We start from the raw sequence: 24,282 nt of genomic DNA, 5'->3' as shown, positions 1-24,282 counted from the left end.
CTCATGTGGCCGAGGTTTTCCAGCAGCAATCACTGAATCAAAGATTCTCCTCCTCCTCTCCTCATCCATGTCGTCTTTCTGGTCCTCTGAAAACCTCTGATCTGAAATATATATGAGCGCTGGTGGATGTATAGTTTTTATGGCTGAATAAGGTCTTAATGAACCCTGATCCAGGGGTCTATTGAAAGATGGCGTCCTCTGCAGTAGTGCTGTAATTTTAAAGCTGTTTAAGCCGAGCTGTGAATACATTTTCTTGACTTTGCAGCCAAATGCAAATCAGAGTCCTGCAGATATTTAAAAATGCACAACATCAGAGCTTGTCTGGTAGAAATGCATGACAGAAAAGAGGGTGACAGGGAAAATCTTGGACATATGAACAAACCGGAGCACAGAGGAAATAAATATAAAACACATGTGTCATATAATATGTCAAAACATGAATTTTGACTCATATGAGAAAGTAGATGACAGTTATTGATGGGAGGAGCTGACACATGGGTTTTCAGGAAACATACATGTTGTGCAGAAAGTGCATCATGTTTGAATTATCACTGCGCAGGTCATGAACAGTATATGCACAGATAAGAATGCAGTGTGGTTAAAGGCATTACATTTCTGCATAGACACATCGTGAATCATGGGAAAGCGGTGGTCAGTTTGATTCAGCGCTCCGGGTGAATGGATGGTGTTCAAACCGCCTGAGAACGCTGTTCACATCTTGAAATCATAAATTTACAATCCTTCTCAAAAAAACCTCCGTCACTGTTTCTCCATGATGGATGATCTTTTCTGCGAATGTCGAAACCCAGCGTGGAGGAGGTTTCTGATGCTGCTCCAGCTTCTGTGTGTGTGTGTGTTTCTTTAAAGAGTGAAGGCCGACATCCTCCACGAGATGTTTGTGTAACCTGCAGCTCCTCATTTGACTAATGACTTTAATCTGGATCATTTTGGTGGCATTTCTGACCCTTATAGCATCAACTTTGCTCATAACAAGAAGTTTTGACAGTGATTTCAAATTTCAAACCAAACCTGAGGTCCAGCAAAAACTAATCCGACTGTGAGATGCTCAAAAATAATTTAAATTGACAAATTAATCAGCTATAAGAATGTTTAGAGGAAGTGTTGTTCACATTTACAGGATGTAGAGAAACTACTTCTGATGAAGATGGATGTTTGTCAGAGATTTTCAGCCCTCGCCTTCTTCTACTCTCAAAGGCAAGGACAGTTCTGATCTCACTGCGGCTCCCTGAGTGCTGAATCACTGAAAATTAAATGAATATGAATCAATGTTTGGGAGGATCTGAGTTAAAAATGTTGGACTGCTGCATTTTTAGGATTGAAAACACCCTCATTTAGTTTGAAGCCAGACATTGCCGGGAACAACAGTGATTTTAAAATTCACAGATTATAAATATGGTCACCAATTAGTTGGATTTTTAAGCTGGATTTAAAACCTTTACTGTGTGGTTTCTCCTGCACTGATTGGACCAGATAAGAACCATAAAGGCTGCTTTCCTCTACAAATAACTGAATCAAAGATATTTGTATGCCAAAGCCTGAGGCGGGGAGAGCACACGTCCCCAACGTTTCATTTGCAAAGCAGGGAGAGCAGCAGCAAGGCACAGTGTGTAGAGATTTAGTAGTCAGATTCTGGACTGAACCGCTCCCTTGCTCACCCTGTTTGTTGGTGGAGTGACGGTGGCCTTTGAGGACAAGAAGCTGCTTTGATAAATGATAAATCACATTTTCTTTTATTGTTCTCTTTTTTATTTATTTAGTATTTTATTGATTATCTTTTATTCATTTTTTATTTGTAGAGCACATTTATAACCCTGTGTTGAAAAGTGCTTTATAAATAAAGATTATTATTATTAATATAATTATTTGATTTACCAGTCGGTCTACGTTCCAACCCTCACCTATGGTCATGAGCTGTGGGTCATGACCGAAAGGATAAGATCGCGGATACAAGCGGCTGAAATGAGTTTCCTGCGAAGGGTGTCTGGACTCGGCCTTAGAGAGAGGGTCAGGAGCTCGGACATCCGGAGGGAGCTCGGAGTAGAGCCACTGCTCCTCCGCGTCGAAAGGAGTCAGCTGAGGTGGTTCGGGCATCTGATAAGGATGCCTCCCGGACGCCTCCCTTTAGAGGTGTTCCGGGCACGTCCAACTGGGAGAAGGCCCCGGGGTAGACCCAGAACGCGGTGGAGGGATTATATCTCCCGCCTGGTCTGGGAACGCCTCGGGATTCCCCAGGAGGAGCTGGAAAGTGTCGCCGGGGAGAGGGATGTCTGGGTCAATTTGCTTGGACTGCTACCCCCGCGACCCGACCCCGGATAAGCGGAAGAAAATGGATGGATGGAATATAATTATAATTATGGGATGATGCCATTTCTAAATCAATCAAAACTGATTTTTCTTAACGTTTTGTTCTGTAAAGATATTTTCATTTTTATTTTATTTATCATTTAAAAGGACCATGCATGGTAATTAACACTTCTGTAAATATGCCAGAGTTAGCCAAAAGGCTAATTTACATCCGTAGCCCCTTGCCAGATGTTAAAAAGGCTCCCTAAAAAGATCAAGATTAAACAAAGATAAAATAGAGTCTAATAAGATCAAAATAAGATCAAAATAAGAAGGTAGAGGAGAAACCAAAACACAAACAAACAAACAAACAGACAAGCAAAAAAGAGAAGAAAAGAAAAGTACAAATAGCACCATTAGATTAAAAATGACTAAAAGCTAAATAAGGACATGATATGACAGTCTTTGAGAAAGTGTCCATGGACATAAAATACAAGGAGTAAGACATGTCTTAACTTGTTGAGAAACATAAATATTTAATCATATATTCTGTGATATAGTAAGAAGAAAGATAATTGAATGGATTTACTGAACATTCAGTCCAGAAATGAAACAGAGAAGTTGATCAAATGTGATGGATTCTGAGTTAAATGGAGACAAGGTCAACATCTTGTTCTACGCTGAACAAAACTACATTGTGCTCAGCTTCTTGGTGATTTAATCTCCCCCGAAACGATGACGAGTATACAGCAGCACCCATCGTGATAGGTCACAAGAGCTATACTCATAAGTGATGCAACCTGGAGAAACTTTCCTCTCTGAGTCACGCTTTCTCGTAATTTGGCGACTTGATGCAAATTAATCAAATTTGAAGAAGTGCAACAAAGCCAACGTTTCCACTCTGAGTTCAGACCGGAGGGAATCATCTGGATGTGTGATTCAACAAAGAGGGCGTTAGGTGGCTCAGTCTTTATGTGGACCAACAGACAAAGGAAGCAAGGAGACAGATTTTAAAAATATAAGCTCTAGTTGTTCTTAAAGAGGGTCTGATGAAACCTCCCCTGACCGGTCTGTGTTACACACAATACCGCAGATATCAGTGTCAGGGTGAGGAGGTCTGAAGTGATTCAGCAGTGTGTTCAGAGGTGACCACGTTCCTCCAGCAGCCAGCCGACCCAACACAGAGCGTACAGGCTGATAATGGCTGAAGACATACATGCAAACACACACTCTCCTCTCACTCACTCCCTCACTGGATGTGTGTGTGTCCGTTCAGACTACGGAGGAGGACGCGATGAAGGAGCGGAGCTGACAGACTCGGTGCGTTGCATGAATGCGAGCATGTGATTGAGAGAGTGAGTGACGGAGAAATGCGGGGAAATGATGAAAGTGACTGATGACGTGAGATGATAGGAGCTCTTAAATAAAAGCAGCTGCAGAGAGCGACGTGAGATTGAGGAAAAACTGCAGAAATCTCAGAGAGAGAGAGAGACCTCACAGCTCTGACAGGAGAGAGAAGATACAGGAGATCAGGGAACAGTATGAAACTGTGAACTGAACGCTGATCAATTCAAGTTTTCTAAACTTTCTTTTAAATTAACCCAACTTAAAACCTTTCATGACTCACCATAACAAGTCAGGAATATTGCACACTGCACATTTAAGCCATCATGTGGATGCAATAGCTGCAGGACGTCTAGTTACATATTTGATTTGGATCCACTTTATCAGATTTCCTTTGATTATTGCAATGGAGAGGGAACTTTTGACACAGTTCTTTGTCTGTTTAGTGCGTCTTCATTCATGCACATGATTTTGACATTCATAAGCACATTTTGTGGAGAAGTTTAGAGCTTCTACTCTCTTTTGATTTGAGTTCTAACTTGAAGAACGTTCAAGTGGAGAGAGAACAAGTTGCATAGAGTTGCAGGGATAGTTTGTATTGTGGTCACAGTAGGATGTAGCACGATCTATACCTCCTAACTGGGAGAGCTGGGAGTGCATGGGCAGAGTTTGCAAGGACATCAAGACATAAACAAACAAGTCAGGGGGATTTGGACGAGGAGGATTAATGCCAGTTTGGGGCCAAGTGGTAACCACTGATGTCCTCCCATCCGTCATGAAAATGTGAGAGTAACGGCCAAATTCCACCAGATCTGTGTCCGGTCTGTCAAAGCTGATAGGATCTGATAGGTTTCTATTCTAGACAATGTGTTAACTTCCACTGGATCCGCTCCGTTGCGTTCCAGCTATGATCCAGCAGGTCGGAGTCCTCCAGATCAGATACACAAGACTTCTATGATTCCCGGATGCCGGAGCACGACCGCATCAATCTCAACAGAGCAGATGGAGCGGGACAGGAAGTCAGGTTTCACCAAAACAAAATGAAAACATCCGGTTAATTTTCAGAATAAAACACTCTGTGTTATCACCAGATCGTATTTCACTTAACTACAACAACAAACCAAAGTCATGATGAGCGGAGCCAGGCCTGGAGTCAACAGGTCAGAGGTTTACAGAGGACCAGAAAGACAACATGGATGAGGAGAGGAGGAGGAGAATCCTTGATTCAGTGATTACAGCGGGGAAACCTCGGTCACATGACTCCAGCTGTCCGGCGATCCTGCTCCGTGCTGCGTTCTGAAAACACAACCGGTGGGTGTTGACGGACGAGAGAGCACGGAGCAGATCGGAGACGGACCGGACACTGGATCTGGTGGAAGGCCTGTGTCAGACAGCTCTGATGTTGCTTATATGTAGACAACACCTTTAGCTGCTGATTCACATTGAAACAGGCTTTAAATGTAAAACTTCCCTGATAGCTGAATGTAAGATGAGACCACATGATGTTTGTCCCACATGACTCTAAAAACTTGCATAGAGGTGATGAATGTGCCTCTGCTAGTTTCACCTTCCTCTGATCATGCAACATAAACTGGGAGCTGAAGAAGTTGAGAGTAAATTCATAGAATAAGACGCCAAAACCAGATAAAGATAAAGCTTGTGGACTCGTCGGCTGAGTTTGTTTCTGCAGAGTTGTTCTCGTTGGCAGCAGCTCTCGACGTTTCACTGTTTGAGAGGAAGATCAGAGGCGGTGACTCACTGCACCGTCACGTTTACACCGCTGAAGAGACGCTTTGTTTACAGGAGTTTAGGTAGCGGTCAAACGGGTCAGATTCAGGAGTCAGCCACACACACACAAACACACACACACACACACACACACACACATGCACACAAACACACACAGACAATTTACTGACATACCATCCAAGTTGTATAAATTCTTTCACATATAAATCTGTGCACATAAATACATGCACTTATTACCCCAATGTGCTGTTTAAATATAGACTTACACACTTGGGTTGAAATTGCATTGTGTGTGTGTGTGAGAGAGAGTGTGTGTGTGTGTGTGTGTGTATGTGTATGTGTGTGTGTGTGTGTTTATGTCACGCTCTTTTGTCTTTCTGCACACAGAAATCTGGCGCTGGCTTCCACTAGTCAATCAGCAGCTCTCTACTGTGAAACATGAGATCCACTGACTACACACACACACACACACACACACACACACACACACACACACACACACACACACACACACACACACACACACACACACACACACACACACACACACACACACACACACGTTCTGTCTTTCTTCTCTCCTTCTTTCCGCCCTCTTTCCTCCTACCATCCTACCTAAGTGACCCCTCACTGCCCCTGATTTGGCCCAGAACCGCCTGCCTCAGCAGGACCACCATTGTTGACCCCTGGTAGTCACATTTGGCCCTGAATTAGGTGTTTCACATCCTTTTACAGTCCTGGAAAATTAGCAGAAAATAGATTAATGGAGGCTCTGTGTGTTTAAATAAAAGCTTGGACCTGGCTGGGAGGATTTGGATCCGAGTCCCACAGTCAGAGTTTTTCTCTGTGATTTAGTCCAGAAAATTGCAGCCTGCTTTATGGATTGCAGAGGAAGTGGCTGAGCTGCAGATGGAATGCTGCCTGGTGTAAACTGTATGAAAGAACAGTATGTACGGAGACGTAAACCAGACCATCACCAATAAAACACAAACAGTAAAAAAGGACTTCAATTAGCAGGAAATGTTTTGTTCATTTGAAAGCTTCACTTCTCAGATGTAAGAGGCAGCTTGTTTCCAGATCTCTGGATCCGACGCCCACACCTCGGACTCTTCTGAGCCGGGCCAAGTAGGGCTGTTTTTCTTTGTTGGCTGTTTCTGCAAAGTGAGGCAATCAGAGCTTTGGAAGTGAGATTCAAGACTCGATCTTTATAGGCCATTAAAAAACACTCCTACATTAATAAAGTCTCATATCTAGCAGTCAGAAATGTTAACAGTTGCTCCGTCCACCACAAAGGAGAGGTGGGGTGTAGCTACTGAATCACATAAACTTACAATTGTTCCACAAACGGAGTTACAGGGGCATGTTGTTTTAATTAAAGTGTTGCTGATAAATGTGATCTTATGTGGAAAAGTCCTTTGAGTTTATCAAAAGTAGAAAACTTTGGTGCTAAAACGTTAAGCTTAGGCGTTTTTCGAGCTGAGGAACTTTACCCCTCAACTACGTGCGTTTCGACCGGTGGACCCAGGGTCTAAATTTAGTTCACGGGTAGATAATCCCCCCCCCCCCAAAAAAGCCCCTGCTAGGAGGGTGGTACTTTTCAAAGGTCCCAGGACTTTCGGGGGACACATCACACACATCTGTGATTCTCTTGATTAAGCAGCTTGCAACAGTAGTCTTCTCTCAGCACACCGTGAAAGCGTCTCTCCTCCCGGTGTTCCGGTTTTAAAAGTGACCCTGTAAACTGGAGACCTTCAGCTGAACGTGTCAGTGTTTGTGGAGTTTACACAGCTGTTGAAACACAGAGGGAGTTCCTGGGAATGCAAACTAGTTTAGTTTTTATTAAGATTTCTAAATATCCTCATCAGATATTTAATGATGGTCTAAAGACGTTTATGAGGGATGCATCCGGCTGAGAGTCTCCAGTTAACAGGGTCGCTGTTTAAACCAAAACACCGGCCGATCTCTGCGATCACGGCTTTTTGAGTTCAAAAGGATTTTAAAGCCGTGTTGAAACGTCTTTGCTACTCGCGCTTATCTCCTCTCACGTGTTGATTCAGTGAATCCATCTGTGATGAAATATAGCACCATCTAGAACAGCGCCAGCTGAGTCTCTTCATGCTAACAGGCTAACTGTTGTGTTGCTCATAATGATACCTGCCTGTCCGTCTGCTTCTATGGTGTCATCTGTGATGAATGGCATTCCTCTTTGTGTTACTGCCCTCTACTGGTCTGGTGGTGTAGTGCATTTACTTTTTTCCCCTCCATACGTCACTGACCTGATTTACACAATCGACCCGGGACTTCAGACCACGGTCGAAACGCAGACAACAATGGGGGCACAGGAACCTTTTAGTTCCGGGTAAAGTAGTTCTGGGGGCTAAAAGACCCCGGAACTCTTGGTTGAAATGCACCTTATGATGGAAATAATGGCACCACAGCGCTTTTTCAATGGCCAGTCGCTTCAAAAACTCCAGCAACTAGGTTGCTAAGTCAGAAGTGATGTGCACTTTGTGTCAAACTGATTAAGTATCATTGAGGTACTTTGAGGTTGAGCTAAGCATGCAGGTGCAGCCAATCAGATAGATGTAAGCAGGAGACCGCATCACAAAAGCCTGCAGAGCTCTGTTATAGTGCTCTTCAGTTCTGGGAGTCCAGGTGAGAGGTCTCTGTTTGACTGACTGACTCATCAGTTTTTCCTTTGTTAACATCACATTCCTCAGTTTCTGACAGAGTCCATTAGCACTCAGAGTTAAAGGAGCAGTGGGGTGTTTTTGTTTGTTATGCACTCTATTGAAATGTGCGGTCTCCTACCTCTAAGACAAGGCAGATCCCTCCCTCCCTCCCTCTTTCCCTCACTTCTGTGTCTCCTCTCCCCTTTCTGTATTCTGATTTTATTTGATGACTCATTTAAACCCTGTTTTGTGTAATATAAACAATGGCAGAGAAAAGGAACAGATACAAGGAGCTGTGACAAACCAACCAGGGGAAATGTGGCTGCAATTTAGAGGAACACCAGCTTCACTGCTGGTGTGACACCTCCGCTGTCTGTTTCTCATCATCGCTTCATCTCATACACTCTCTCTCTCTCTCTCTCTCTCTTTCTTTCTCTATCAGCTGCTTGTTTTTCCCTTCCACAAACACACACACTTAAATCTCACTCCTACAAGATTCATGTCTGTTGGAACGGAGTGTGTGTTTTCCCTTCCTCTACAGCTGCTGTGTGTGTGTGTGCTGTCGTCCCATGTGTCTTTGATTCTCTGGCTCAGTGTGCGTCCCCACTTGTCTCAGTGTGATGTTTGTGTGTGTGTTTGCGTGTGTGTGTGTGTGTGTGCGTTCACTTTAAGTGCGAATGTCAGCTCAAGTTTACGTCCAAACCTTGTTGAGGGGATTTGTCACAAAGTGCTCTGCAGGAAACAAAGGACAATAAAACTTGAGATGTGTGTTTGTGAGTGTGTGTGAGAGTGTGTGTGTGTTTGTGTGTGTGTGCGCTGCTCAGAGTTTTTTGGGGGGTGGTTGTGTGAGGAGGAGGAAGAGGAGGGGAGGTAGCGCCTTCTGACTTTTATTGTTATTCCAGTTTTTATTCGTCTCAGATGGCGACTCAATCCCCTGTTCACCACACACTGCCTCTTTGTTCCCCCTCGCTGTTCTACTCTCCCTCCCCGTCTCCCCCTTTCTCCTTCCCTCCTTCCACTTTTTAATTTCTCGGCTTCTTTTATATCTTCATTCCTCTCTACTTTCTCGTCATCCTCCACGTCCTTCTCCTCTCTGTCTGTGTCGTCTTCAGCACTGTTCCTCTCCTCTCTACATGCACACATAATATTTTAGTATTCTCATACATGCATCTTGCACATTGTCCTGTTGGTGTCAGGACTACTTTAGTCCAAAGGAATAATTATTTGCATGCAATAAGATATATTTGGCGGTATGGCTCTGTTCTGAGAGCTCCCTGCCCTTCCACTGGCGTACATGGATTGCCAAAGCCTGAGGTGGGGAGAGCACACCTCCCTTCTGTTTCACATGCATTAGGGACGGGCATTTCAACATTTGTTGTGCTGCAGGAGTAGACAGTAAAAATAAACACTCTACAACACACCTGTCCCTTTAATGGTCCGTTGGTGTGGTTGTCGTGTTAACCACCTCCAGGACGAGGTGCTGCTAGTACCGGGCTCTGGCAGCGTCTGTCTCAACCTTCTTGCCGGTGTTTCTGTGACGCAGCAGCGTGGCTTGTATGTTAACATTTCACAGCTGTTCAATTTGATCTGTTTCTGAATTTTAAACCACTACACACATATTTCCAGTGACTAATGTTTTCTTCTTCTTTGGCTATTTAATGCAGTTAGCATTCTTCTTCTCCTGTTAGCTACTTGATGCAGTTATCAATCAGCTTCAGCCACCGTCTTGCAGGAATATCTCATGAAAAACGATGAAAAATAGTACTTTTAAAATTAGACGATATTCACATTATGTCTTGGATTTTTAATAAGTGCACCAATATTCTAATATTCGAAAACTCATGTCCCATCCCTAATGTGCATACATGAAAAGCAAAGGCAGGGAGAGCAGCAGCAAAGCCACCCTTGGGTAGAGAACAGAGCGAGCATCAGTGGCAGTATGACACTGGTGATATCAGACACGATCAGACCCATGTTTTGTATAATTGAAAATACATTAGATGCCCATGATGTAATAAAATAAATGGGAAGATGGTTGTTTCATGAACTTTAGATGCTTATAAATGTCATCAAATGTGCAAAAAAAATTGTGCCCATTGTACATTTGCACATTCAATTGCACTATAAAATACCAACTCAAATCAGTCCTCACATATGCACAATATTCATATTTGTATATTAATTATTGTTTAGGTATGCTGCTCCTTGCAGTCTAAATGTTCTTGCTTGTCCTCTTCTTTTAATTGTGTCTTCTCATTGTGGCTTTATTCGGGACCTGGGAAACAAAATTTCGTTCCACCTCATGTGACAGCTTCTGTTGGAATGACAAAAAACTTGAATCCTTGAAAAATAAAAACATGTTATAACAATATATGATTCAATAATTGATTGAAGACAACTATGTTTCTTTTCAATGCCCAACAAATTGATGGACATCTTCTGAGTTAACTTGATTCTGCTCCTTTTTTCATGACCCAAACATTTTCCTCTAAACCTCAAATATACTGAAGTGTACCCAAAACAGTCAAATCCAATAGTCACAGTTATAATAGTGAGTGATAATAAAGTGAAAATGCTGCTTGTGTTAGATTCAGAAATCTTGAGAAACGTCCCGCGTGTTCAGCGTTTTATCTCTCTGTGTAAAGATCAGGTTCGTTCTGTTTAAGGTCAGACCCTCAGCAGCAACATGACCTGATCCTGACCCGTAGAGGTCAAAGGTCAGTGTTTAACACCTCATCGGTGGTCACCTCAGATTCCCCTGTTTGCCTCTGGATGTCTCACACACTGAAACACACACACACTGAAACACACTGAAACACACACAAACACACACACGTAAGAAAAGCGGTAGCACACCAGGAATGTCTCTGAACAAATTTGCCTTCCAGATTAGTTTTTCTCTCCATGTTTTACTTTTTATATTATTTGCACATGGCAAAGAAGGGCGGACACACACACACACACACACACACACACACACACACACACACACACACACACACACACACAAGCACATACATGCCCCCTTTCCCTTCTTCTTGTGCGGTAGAGATCCCCATCTCCACTCCTCTTGACCTTCCACCCCTTCCAAACAGTCGGTACTTGGTTTAACCTGAGCTGTCAAGTACCATAACCTGAGGAAGGCACACACACACACACACACACACACACACACACACACACACACACACACACACACACATTCAGAGAGAGGGAGAGATCGAAACAAATGATTATTCTCAGAGAAACTACTTAGTTGAAACTTTCATGAAACTCACTGAAGCATCCTTTTCTCCTTATCGTCCGCTGTGTTGCAGAAACTTCCTCATGAATAAATACTGTGTGTCCTGCACACTGAGGGCAGAGAGGGGAGGTTAGACAAGACTTTGCACAACTTTTATACAACACAGTATCAACATTATCCCTCTGTCGGCAGGTTTAGTTCTGGTTAAGTCGTGCAGAATCTTGAATTCTCCTGGAGGGACTTGTTCATGGGGGATTCTCCTGACTTGGTGTGAATGCTTTTAAATCTTCTGGCAATGCAAACGATGCTGAAGATAAAACAGAGAGATGCAAGCTTGAAATTTTTGTTCCAAAGTTGCTTATTCACACACGTTCCTCAGAGTGAGATTTCACATGTCAGAGAGGGAGTAAGTCGATGCAGCGTATGGATCACTCGGAGAAAGTCAGAGATGGAGAGAAGGTGGAGTAGGAGAGGACGTAGGGGGATTTCTCCTCTGCAGAGTTTGTTTTCCTTGGCGGTGGTGTTAATGGGTTAATGCGCTTTAGGACGCTGGGACCAGTCTGAGAAGTCTCGGGTCTCCGGGTCACCCATACGAGCACTTTACCTGAAGCTCGCAGGTCGGCCCACGCCCACCACCCCCCCCCCTGACCTGTCCAGATGTGCCTGAACACACGATGACAAGCTGAAGAGAAAAGAGACAGAGATGGATAAATAGAGAGAAAGAAAAGGAGAGAGGAGGAGGAAGGATTACTTTGTGTCTTCTCCGGTGTTGTTTGTTGGACTTAATGGGCCTGGGAACACTTAAAGCACTTAAAGCAGTCTGACCAGCTCGACCTCCGGGTCAGGCGGGTTAAAAGCCTTCTGCTGACAGACGGGATGACAGGGAGGGAGCAGAGGGAGCGAGGACGGAGGAAAGGGAGCAGGAGAGGGAGAGAGGAGGAACATGGAAGGACAAGAGAGTCAGGTTTTAAATGAGCCTTGATTTGTCTCTTTGTCACGGTGAGGTTACAGACGACTCCTGGAGTAGTAGAGACATAGTTTGAGCTCCAAATGATAACGTTTGAGTTCAGTTTGTTTAAAGATGAAACAGAAAGGATACCGAGTCTTGGTTTGTGAGTCTTGAGCTTTCCTTGAATCAACAGCACCATAAGAAAAGTCTGCCATCAACAGCGTTCAAGAGCAGGCAGAAAGCAGGTATCATTATGAGCAACACAACAGTTAGCCTGTTAGCATGAAGAGACTCAGCTGGTCTGTTTTAGATGGTGCTATATTTCATCACAGATGGATTCACTGAATCAACACGTGAGAGGAGATAAGCGCGTGGAGCAAAGACGTTTCAACACGGCTTTAAAATCCTTTTGAACTCAAAAAGCCGTGATCGCAGAGATCGGCCGGTGTTTTGGTTCAAACAGCGACCCTGTTAACTGGAGACTCTCAGCCGGATGCATCCCTCATAAACGTCTTTAGACGATCATTAAATATCTGATGAGGATATTTTGAAATCTTCATAAAAACTAAACTAGTTTGCATTCCCAGGAACTCCCTCTGTGTTTCAACAGCTATGTAAACTCCACAAACACTGACACGTTCAGCTGAAGGTCTCCAGTTTACAGGGTCACTTTTAAAAGCGGAACACCGGGAGGAGAGAAGCATTCACGGTGGGCTGAGAGAAGACTACTGTTACAAGCTGCTAAATCAAGAGAATCACAGCTTCTTCTTTTGAAAAGTACACACACATACAAAAAAGATAGAACAAATAAAAACAAATGAAAGGAAGAGAAATCAAGAGAATCACAGATGGAAAAAACAATGACTGTGAATGGTTTTTGGAAAAATGTGACAAAAAAAAAAAAAAAAAAAATTGAAAAAAAATTTGAAATTTTAACTTCAATTTCAAAAAAATTTGAAATTTTTTTTGGGAAAATTTTTTTTTGAGAAGTTTTTAAAAAAAAGTTTTGAATTTTTTTTTGAAAAAAATACATTTGACAAAAAACTTGGAAAAAAAAAAGACAAAAAAAAAATTGACTAAAAAAAAATGGAAAAATTTTTTTGGAATTTTTTATTTTTTTTTTAAAGTTAAAATTATTTTTTTAAGAAAAAAATTTGAAAAAAAAAATATGAAAAAAAAATTGGCAAAAAAGTTGACCCTGAGAATCCCAGCTTCTTCTTTTGAAAAGTACACACATACAAAAAAGATAGAACAAATAAAAACTAATGAAAGAAAGAGAAATCAAGTGAATCACAGATGTGTGTAATGTTATTGTAGACAGAGGGCGGAATAAACACACTGCGGTTAATCTACCAATCAGACACGTTCAGCATTGCAGGCCCCGCCTCCCAAAAGTCCCGGGACCTTTGAAAAGTACTACCCCCTAGCAGGGGCTTTTCAGGGGGGAGATTATCTACCCCTGAACTAAATTTAGACCCTGGGTCCACGGGTTGAAACGCACGTAGTTCAGGGGTAAAGTTCCTATAGTTTCAGGGTAAAGTGATGGAAAAATGCATAAGAGGAGTCTGAGGGAATAAAACCTGAGAGAGAGGCAAAGGAGAGAGAAATGAGATGGATACAAGACCAGTTCACTTATAAGATGGTGGGAAAAGGAGGAGGAGAGAGAGAGGAGGTCAGGCTGTCAGGGCGTCTGACGGAGTGTGGAGAAAGTCTCTGTCTGTGTTTTATCGTTCATCTTGTCTTCTCTCCGTGGGAGGGGAGGTGTCGTCGCCGTCTCCGCTTTCATCTCCTCTCATCCATCTCGCCTCCTCTTGCCCCGTCCGTCCGTCTGTCTGTCTGTCCTCCACCTCGGAGTATCTGAGTGTGTTTTTGTGTGTGTGTGTGTGTGTGTGTGTTTGTGTGTGTGTGCACGAAAAGAGAGTTTACTAATTGCTAAAATGAATTTAAGAAAGCACAACTTTATTCGAACAGAAAGAAATAACTTCAAACACACATTCACCTTTTCAGGACACACACACACACACAGAGAGGAATACTTGAGGTTCAGTCACCTGTAACAAGCCGAGCTCAGGAACATCACGCCCCATTACACCACCCCGACTGTGTGTGTGTGAGTGTGTGTGTGACTGCATGAAGCCATTAGCTGTAATATATCCTTTCCTCTCTGTCTGTATTTGATCCCTGCTTTTTCTCTACACCTTGTTTGCTCTCTCTCTCTCTCTCTCTCTCTCTCTCTCTCTCTCTCTCTCTCTCTCTCTCTCTCTCTCTCTCTCTCTCTCTCTCTCTCTCTCTCTCTCTCTCTGTTGGTTTTGGGGTATTTGCAGGGAAGCTACAAATCATCACCCCCCTCGTATATGCTGCTTTTACGCTCAGTGTGTGTGTGAGAGAGAGAGAGTGTGTGTGTGCTCTTGGATGTGAGTTAAAGTTCTGGTTAGTGTTGTTAATCCTCTGTCCTCACCTTGCCTGGAGATATTCAGTGTGTGTGTGTGTGTGTGTGTGTGTGTGTGTGTGTATTCCTGTACATGAAGGGGTCTGCTTAGCATTGGCTTTGCTGTATCCTGTCGTGTCCACACGTTTGGCCGCCATGTTTCCTCATCCGTCTTTAAATGTCTCGACAAAGCGACAGAAACAGGAACTTCTATAAATATGTGATGGCAAAAATTAACTCAAACGACATCATCTGGATTATCATTAACAAAGACCCAACATCAAGACCGGATCAGATCCAGTCCCATCTTCCAGACAGGACTCAGTCTGATCTCATCTTAATCCACCATGAGCAGAGCACTTTGCAGCATTTAGCAAGTTACAGTGGCAAGGACAAACTTCCTTTAACAGGCAGAAACCTCCAGCAGGACCAGACTCATGTTAGACACACATCTGCTGAGACCGTGTTGGAGAGAGGGATAGAGGGAGATGAAGAGAGAGAGAGATGATAGTGGGGAGACGGATAGTAGTAGTTGTAGCAGCTGGAGTCTGGCACGTCCACAGCAGCAGAGATCCAGAGGAACCTACGAGACAAGGGAGCTCAGGGACTCCAGAAAGGTCTAAGAAAAGAGAGAAGAGAGGGAGACCAGAAGAAAGAAAAAGAGGAGAAGAAATGTTGAAGGAATGACAGAAGGAAAGGACGGGATAAGAAAAGGATGAAGAAACATTGAAAGACTTAGACTTTCAACCTACAAAAGAGAGAAAGAAAGAAAAGAAAAGAAGAAAAGAGATAAGTGAAGAAAGAAGGAATTAAAGGAAAGAAAGAAAGAAAGAAAGAAAGAAAGAAAGAAAGAAAGAAAGAAAGAAAGAAAGGATGAATAACAGACCCCAAAAAAAGAATCTACAGCAGAGATCCAGAGGAACCTACGAGACAAGGGAGCTCAGGGACTCCAGAAAGGTCTATGGTTAGTAACTTTAATGGGACCGGAAAAGTGAGAGACAGGCAGAGAGAGGAGAGAGAGGGAAAGACAGGATCCCAGTGTGTCAGTCTAAGCCTATAGCAGCATAACTAAGACCTGGTCCAAGCCTGATCCAGCTCTAACTATAAGCTTTATCAAAAAGGAAAGTTTGAAGCCTACTCTTAAAAGTAGAGAGGGTGTCTGCCTCCCGGACCCTGACTGGTAGATGATTCCAAAGGAGAGGGGCCTGATAACTGAAGGCTCTACCTCCCATACTACTTTTAGAGACTTTAGGTACAATGAGCAGGCCTGCATGTTGGGAGCGTTCTAGAGGGGTAATAGGGGAGTATGAGCTCTTTAAGATACAAAAGTGTCAGACCATTTAGAGCTTTGTGGGTCAGAAGAAAGATTTTAAATTCTAGTCTAGATTTCATGGAGAGGATAGAGCAGGAAACCTGGAGAGAGTGAGAGTGCAGGAAAGGGGCTGCAGGCTGAAATACAGAGTCTAATCCACCATGAGCAGAGCACTTTGCAGCATTTAGGAAGTTACAGTGGCAAGGACAAACTTCCTTTGAACCTCTAATGAGGCAGACAAAATGTCAAAATGTGGCGCTTCTTGTTCAGACTTTTTTAAAACTCTCTGTAACCACTTCTTTCTCCTCTCTCTGCAGGTTTTGGAGCCTCCACGGTCGTCGAGTTCTCAGCGTTCCTGAACGGTCGATACCCTCCTGCTGACATGACCGGAGACGTCACCGTGTCCTACAGCTCGCCCACAGGTAACACACGCTTCAGTCTCAGACTCTGAGATGAAATCAGTTCTTCTAACTTCTGTTGAAACTTTTTCCTCCTGCAAGTTTGGTGGTTTCTTTTTGTTGAAACTTGCAGTAATTGCAGCGTCTTTGAAGTTTATTTAATTCAGTCAGAATCCATCCGAACATCAGAACACTTTCCTTTCTTCGTCAGCGCTCACCTGAAAACAAATCCCCGTCCTGTGCCCGAGTGTGCGTCTCTAAACTGATCCCTTGCCTCCCTCTAACAGCCTTAGCTTCACTCTATAAGCTAAATTTTGAGTTTCGTCACAGTCTGAACTGTAAAATCCTACAACATCCTGTGTTCTGTAACTCGCTCTCAACAACAGCTGCTCCGAAGCACTGACTTTGACGTGAGGACATCTGGGCTCCTTCCAGAATCCAGACGAGCCCGGTTCATCCCCCTGCTCCTTCCAGGCATCTGTTTCCAGGCGCTGCAATATTTCTGGAAGATATTACTTTCCCCTTCAAACCAACAAAACCACTCTTTCTTTCAAATGTCACAAACCTTTTTTTAAAAGTTCTGATTTCAGCGTTTTCATCAGCAGGATGAAAAAATCAGTGTGTTCATGCTATTGTTTCCCTTGGATTACATTTGCTTTGGCAGGCCGCTCTTAGTGGAACAGCTCCTTTTCCCCCAGCAGCGCATTTAATGTGAAATGTCTGGAAATGCTGGGAAGTGTTTCTTCTTCGTGGAGCTTTTATTGTGATGCTAAAAATAGCTGAAAATAAGGAGCGTTTCAGTGGGTTTGGAAGCCGCTCAGCAGGGGGAGAATATGTCGAAGGCTTGAGTTTTGGATGGGACCTGCTGGATTGGAGGTGAATGTTGGAAGAGGTTTGTTAAAGAGCTGGAGGAAGAAGAGGCGTGCAAGGCTGGAAGAAAAACACAGACGTGACCGAGACTTGGAGTGAGAGCAGGGGAAGGAGGTGAAGTGGAGGAAGGATACGAAAGGTACAGAGGAGGAAGAGATTTCTGCTGAGTCCAGCACTATTTCAGCTGGAGGGTTAGATCTGATGAAACTCAAGGATCTCTGCTGATCATTCAAGTTCTTTGACACCAAACTGGAAAATCTATTTTTATATGGACCTTTGTTTGTTTACGTGGTTATCTTGACACAGGAAACAGCCTCCTGAAATATCACATATAGCAAAATGATCATTTATTGATTCATCTTTAAGATTTATGGAAGTTTTTGGCATGTAAATGGTCAAATGATCTTTTTAAACATTGATCAGTGTCTCCTAAAATCCAACATGGCAACTTAAATGTGTCAATTGTTCATAATCTGGACATAATTAAAATTTACTGGAGATGTGCAGAATAAATGAGTTGGATAATCTTGAAATAGGCGGACATAACCAGGGACTTCCACCCGATCCATGACCGGTGCGTCTCTGATCCACTGCGGTCCAGTTCCGTGCTCTTTAGTCCGTCAACACCCACCAGTTGCGTTTTCAGAACGCAGCACGGAGCAGGACCGCCGGACAGCTGGAGTCATGTGACCGAGGTTTCCCCTTCTGTAATCCCTGAATCAAGGATTCTCCTCCTCCTCCTCCTCTCCTCATCCATGTTGTCTTTCTGGTCCTCTGTCATGTGACTCTTTAAGACCCAAAGAGTAAACCAAGACCATCAGCAACAAGACGGACAATTTCTAGATCCCAAGTTTTAATGCCTAAAACTGCTGCAAGGGAGTTACCCGGGACTTCCACCAGATCCAGGTACGGTCCGTCTGGAGACGTGTCCAGGGTTTTCCCCTGTGTTAATCACTAAATCAAGGATTCTCCTCCTCCTCCTCTCCTCATCCATGTTGTCTTTCTGGTCCTCTGAAAACCTCTGACCTGTTGACTCCAGGCCTGGCTCCGCTCATCATGACTTTGGTTTGTTGTTGTAGTTAAGTGAAATACGATCTGGCGATGACACAGAGGCTTTTATTTTGAAAATCAAGCTGCTATTTTGATGTTGTTTTGGTGAAACCTGACTTCCTGTCCTGCTCCATCTGCTCTGTTGAGATTGATGCGTCGTGCTCCGGCATCCGGGACAAATAGAAGTCTTGTGTATCTGATCCGGAGGACTCGGACCTGCCGGATCAGAGACGCAGCTCGAACGCAACGGAGCGGATCCAGTGGAAGTTAACACATTGACTAGAAGAGAAACCTATCAGATCCAGTGCAGTGATGGATCAGAGACAGATGTTGGTGTTTAAAGTTGACTTTGCATCAACAAACAGTCGTCAGGAACAATCACAGTTAGCCTAGCAGGACCCTTAACGTGTCTTTTTGTCTTTTTAGTTCAACCCCAGAGAGTAAAAACTTCTGCCTCTGGAGGTAGCACAAGATTTCTTATTTAGATAACAGAAGCAACAGAAAGTTTAGTCACCAGATCTGTATCAGAATATATTCAGCAAGAGAGGATAAAGAGCCTGACTCTGTTAACAGAAAGAAAGCTGTTTTTTGTCGAGCTCTCTCCAACAAACCTGTCTCTCCGTTTCTGTAACACGGTGCAGAATAACAGGTCTGAGAACACGATCAGCCTGGCAGAGCTAACGGCAACAACATCAGCCGGCCTGCAGAAAAAAGTCCCTTCAAATGGATTACAGGCCCGGTAGTTAAACGAGGACAGAGCGAACAAAAAGCTGCAGCCTCCTGGAGAGACGTCAACATATGGAGATGCTGGTCACTCTGGCAAAGTCCATAAAACACGAGAAAACAAGACTTACAGCCAGCTCAGCTCCTCTGGTTTCCACACGCATTGGCTTCTCCACCAGTGAATCATGTCTGGCCCTGTTTTATGGAAATTATCCACACAGATGAAACTTATCTTTGTGTGCAGGGTGAAAGTGTCCATTGTGCACGAGCTAACAGTTTACAGTAAATGCCAACTTGACCACTTGATCCCTGTGAAGTGTGTGTGTAGAGCCCATTGTCGGGGTGTTAGGGAAATCACAGAGGAGCACTAATGAAATTCTTTCAGGGTTGTAACGACTGCAGCCTCTTTGAAGGGCTTAAGGAGTCAACAGTGTTCTTAAATGTCAGAGCCTTTGTAGGGCTTACAGAAGGACGCAGCAGGAGGGAGGGAGGGGAGGGGAGTGAGGGAGGGAGCGGTGTTAAGGTGTAATCATCACCCCTGGGTGGGAGCGAGGAAAGAAAGTAAGGAGATAGAGACAAAGTGACGCATTCCTCCCATACCGACAGAGCATTTAGAGGATGAGAGGAGACGAGGCATTAATGGAGATTAGCACTGCAGGAACACACAACCACAAAGTGACTACTGCACACACACACACTTATCTCAGAGGCTCCTATGAACACTCAGCAAAAAGAGACATGTGTAAGCAGAGGAGGGGAATGTGTTTGGATGACTCTGGGACACATCCTGCATCTATGAATTAGTCCTGATAAATAAGAGGGCTGACGGACAAATTCTACCATATCCGATCCGTCACAGTACCGGATCAGATCGGTTTCTATTCTAGTCAATGTGTTAACTTCCACTGGATCCGCTCTGTTGGATTTTACTCTCTGGGGTTGAAATAAAAAGACAAAAAGACAGGTTAAGGGTCCTGCTGAGGCTAACTGTGATTGTTCCTGACGACTGTTTGTTGATGCAACGTCAACTTTATAACACCAATAAAGTTGGATAACACCAATGGCCGTCTCTGATCCGTCACGGCACCGTCTCTGATAGGTTTCTATTCGACTCAATGAGTTAACTTCCACTGGATCCGCTCTGTTGCATTCTGGCTGCGTCTCTGATCCAGCAGGTCAGAGTCCTCCGGATCAGATACTAAAGACTTCGATTTCTGCCAGATGCCGGAGCACGATACATCTATCTCAACAGAGCAGATGGAGCGGGACAGGAAGTCAGGTTTCACCAAAACAAAATGAAAACATCCGGTTAATTTTCAGAATAAAACACTCTGTGTTATCACCAGATCGTATTTCACTTAACTACAACAACAAACCAAAGTCATGATGAGCGGAGCCAGGCCTGGAGTCAACAGGTCAGAGGTTTTCAGAGGACCAGAAAGACAACATGGATGAGGAGAGGAGGAGGAGGAGGATCCTTGATTCAGGGATTATCGCAGAGAAAACCTCGGTCACATGACTCCAGCTGTCCGGCGATCCTGCTCCGTGCTGCGTTCTGAAAACACAACTGGTGGGTGTTGAGGGACAAAAGAGCACGGAGCTGGACCGCAGCAGATCAGAGACTCACTGGACACGGATCGGGTGGAAGTCCCTGGTTAGGTCCGCCTATTTCAAGATTATCCAACTCATTTATTCTGCACATCTCCAGTAAATTTTAATTATGTTCAGATTATGAACAATTGACACATTTAAGTTGTCATGTTGGATTTTAGGAGACACTGATCAATGTTTAAAAAGATCATTTGACCATTTACATGCCAAAAACTTCCATAAATCTTCAAGATGAATCAATAAATGATCATTTTGCTCTATGTGATATTTCAGGAGGCTGTTTCCTCTCAATTTAACAATAAACACGTAAACAAACCGAGGTTCATATAAAAATAGATTTTTCCAGTTTGGTGTCAAAGAACTTGAATGATCAGCAGAGATCCTGAAGTTAAACCAGATCCAAACGTCCAGTTGAAATAGTGCTGGACTCAGCAGAAATCTCTTCTACCTTCCTGTCCTCCTCTGGAGGAGGAGGAGAATCCTTGATTCAGGGATTAACGCAGGGGAAAACCTCGGTCACATGACTCCAGACGGACCGTACCTGGATCTGGGGGAAGTCCCGGGTAACTCCCTTGCAGCAGTTTTAGGCATTAAAACTTGGGATCTAGAAATTGTCCGTCTTGTTGCTGATGGTCTTGGTTTACTCTTTGGGTCTTAAAGAGTCACGTGACTCCAGCTGTCCGGCGGTCCTGCTCCTTGCTGAGTCCTGAAAACGCAACTGTTGGGTGTTGACGGACAAGAGAACAGGGAACCGGATCCGGTGGAAGTTCGATGTAACACACTGTTTTTAAAATCAGACAGTCAATACTAGCTCAGTAGGTACAGAGACGAGGGGAAAGTTGTGATAGCTGTTCAAATGTGTTAGATTATATGTTTATTTTCACAAGTATTGTTGGGGAGGATTCATCTTTCTTCTATTAAAGCATGAAGTGTTTGATGTCTGTTAAAAATGGCGACATATTGTTGTTTAGTTGTACTTTTTATCATTTCTGTCGCTCTTTTTGTTTAATTTTGCGACTTTGATTTGATTACATGTTCAAAAAAAAGCTATAAACCAATCAGTTATGTAAAGGATAATGTCTGGCTAGCAGGCAGTTATAGGAAAGAGAATCCTGACAGGGTGAGACAAGACCAGGACGCCCCTTTATTACCTGGTTACTAACTTAAAACACAAACACGTTGGTAAAAAACGTTGATTAAAGATATTTTATTGATTTAAATGATTTATGACATGACGGGTGATCAGTTTGCCTCAAGTGTTGCTAATATTAGTGAAAGTTAATAACCATTGTCGAGGGGTTTTGACCAATCAGAATCAAGCATCTTAACAACAAGTACATATAAACACAGTGATACTGCACGTATCAAGCATTGGCAAAGGCAGCAAATGCATGCAACAATATCAGCTTATATGAGAAAATATACTGATGACATTAGATATCTAGAAACCTGCACAGGACAGGGTTCAGGTGAAGTCGTGGAGGGATATTTTGAAAGCCGAGATGTCGTACTCGTTTCTGAGAATCTTAAATAAACTTTATGGAGTAAATTCTACGACACACACCTTCTCCACCTTCTCCACCCTCTCCGTTATTATGGATATAATAAAGCCTCGCAGTCATGAAACACCGAGCTGACCTCTCTCTCCACCACACCAGCTAATGGATCCATTTCACTCATTTCACACAGACTAATTTCTCAGCCGTTACAGGAGATTTCAGAACAGGAAGGACTGATTGAACACTGGCTGGCAGCCGGCCAGGAGCGGCTACCGTGTGTGAGTGCCGCGAGTGCCTCCTTGCTCCATTTGACGTGTCCTTTACATTTAACTGGAGCTTTCTCTCAGCATCCATGCTGTTACTTCTTTCTCCTCTCTTTTTTTTTCATTCCCTCTCTTCCTCTTTGTGTTGTTCTTGCCCTTTTTTCTCTCGTCTCTTTCCTCTCGTTCTGCTCTTTCTTTTCTTTGGCGGTGCAGAGGGTGGTAAGAGGAGGCTGAGACAGAGTAGTGACAGAACTGAAAGTGTGTTTCTGGATTAAATGATACAAGGAGTACGGACACATTCAGAGGGGGGTTCACCATGGAGTCTCTGAAGTACCAGGATGTAGCTTTGGGTTTAAGAGCTAACTTTATTCTACGTTCACAGACAAACCTTAAGATCTGTTAACTCATTAAAAACAAGATTACTGAATGGATCTAAAGTTATTTTTAAAAGTCTTGAAACGTTATTATTTTGGCAGCCAAAAACCCAAGTACAGTTGTGCTCATAAGTTTACATACCCTGGCAGAATTTATGGTTTCTTGGGTAGTTTCTGTTGTCTTTATGATATAAAAAGAGTCAACACAGTTGTTTGATAAAAAATTTGCTTCACCCAACCACTAACCATGAGTGAATTTAAAGTTTTCTCTTATCATTCATATTCTCTGAAAAATGGCCAAAGAAATCACAAATTCTGCAAAGGTATGTGAGCTTATGAGCACAACTGTATCCAGACACAGAGTGGCTGAAGAAATGATGTGTTTTAAACCGATTTAAAATAACTATTTAAGCATTAAACCTAATATTTTTTGTAGCTGTAAGTCTTCTGTGTCCTCCTGATGTTGCACTAGCTGTTGACGATGTTAGGATACATTACAGGAAGTGTACAATGTGTTAAAAATGTGGTGGAAACATGCAGCGGTTGCAGTGTGGATGAGCAGATTTTAAGATATAATGCATTTGCAGATACTTGAAAAGACTCAGTAAATGAATGGCAGTGTAGTGGCATTTACACATGTACTGTACGTTACCAGCATGCCATTGCACCCAGTTCATAATAATGTGCTTGTCCAAAAATACAAAATGCTGAAGGTTAAATTACAGTTACATCATAATAATAATACCTTTTATTTATATAGCGCTTTTCAAAAAAATGTAAAAGCTCTTTACAAACAATTAAAAAGGCAATAGGCAGCAACTAATGAAATATATTTACCCAACAAAAGTATTAAAACAAGCATCAAAGCAATAAACCATAAAACTAATACAAATCAAGTCTAAAATAGTGAGTTTTAAAACGTGACTTAAAAGATGACAGTGTTTTAGCTCCCCTGATCATTCCACAACTTAGGGGCCTGGACAGAGGCTCGATCACCTTAAGTTTACAGTTTGAGCTTGAGATAGTTAGTAATGACCCACCGGAGGATTTAGGGTCAAAGTTTTAAGTCCCATTGGTAAAGAAGACACACTATCTTTCAGAGCTCCCAGAAGACTTCCAATGCGTTCAGCAACATGCAGTTTCTCTGCAGCTGTGTAGCTCATTTAGTATCATCTGTCATCACCACCCGAGCATCTACCTGTACAGTAGTTGTGCTCAGCCTCAGCTGGTGTTAATAAATGAAAGATACGGACAAACCCGCGGCTCACGACCAATTTGCTGAAATTCACACGATGCATCCCCCTCCGCTGGTCCCTTGTCTTAAATTAAGGAGTGTTTCCAATCAAACCAGAACTTCACAAGGTTGATCTATTTACTAGTATACCAACATTTTCTCTAATGCATGATTGTGACTCCATGAAGGTGAAAAGCAGGAGAAAGTGGCGATTCAAGACTGGTCTTTATACACCATATATTCTAACACGTAGCAGAA

The 24,282-nt window shown here is 43.1% G+C and overlaps 1 protein-coding gene across 5 annotated transcripts in view; it reads left to right on the top strand.

The window, feature by feature from the left end:
* bbs9 (Bardet-Biedl syndrome 9) overlaps positions 1–24,282 on the top strand; it is a 123,097-nt gene that overhangs the window by 47,371 nt on the left and 51,444 nt on the right. For all 5 annotated transcript variants that reach the window (XR_004633385.1, XM_034698556.1, XM_034698554.1 and 2 more), the window contains exon 14: positions 16,320–16,424. Coding sequence is in view for 4 of the 5 variants with exons in the window: in XM_034698556.1 (XP_034554447.1) it covers positions 16,320–16,424 (105 nt within the window). In the remaining variant the exon portion in view is untranslated. The remainder of the gene's footprint in view (positions 1–16,319; positions 16,425–24,282) is intronic.

Source organism: Notolabrus celidotus, chromosome 12 (assembly GCF_009762535.1).
Source record: "Notolabrus celidotus isolate fNotCel1 chromosome 12, fNotCel1.pri, whole genome shotgun sequence".
NCBI lineage: Eukaryota > Metazoa > Chordata > Actinopteri > Labriformes > Labridae > Notolabrus > Notolabrus celidotus.
The sequence above is the reverse complement of the archived record's forward strand: the minus strand, read 5'-3'. Positions and strand labels throughout refer to the sequence as shown.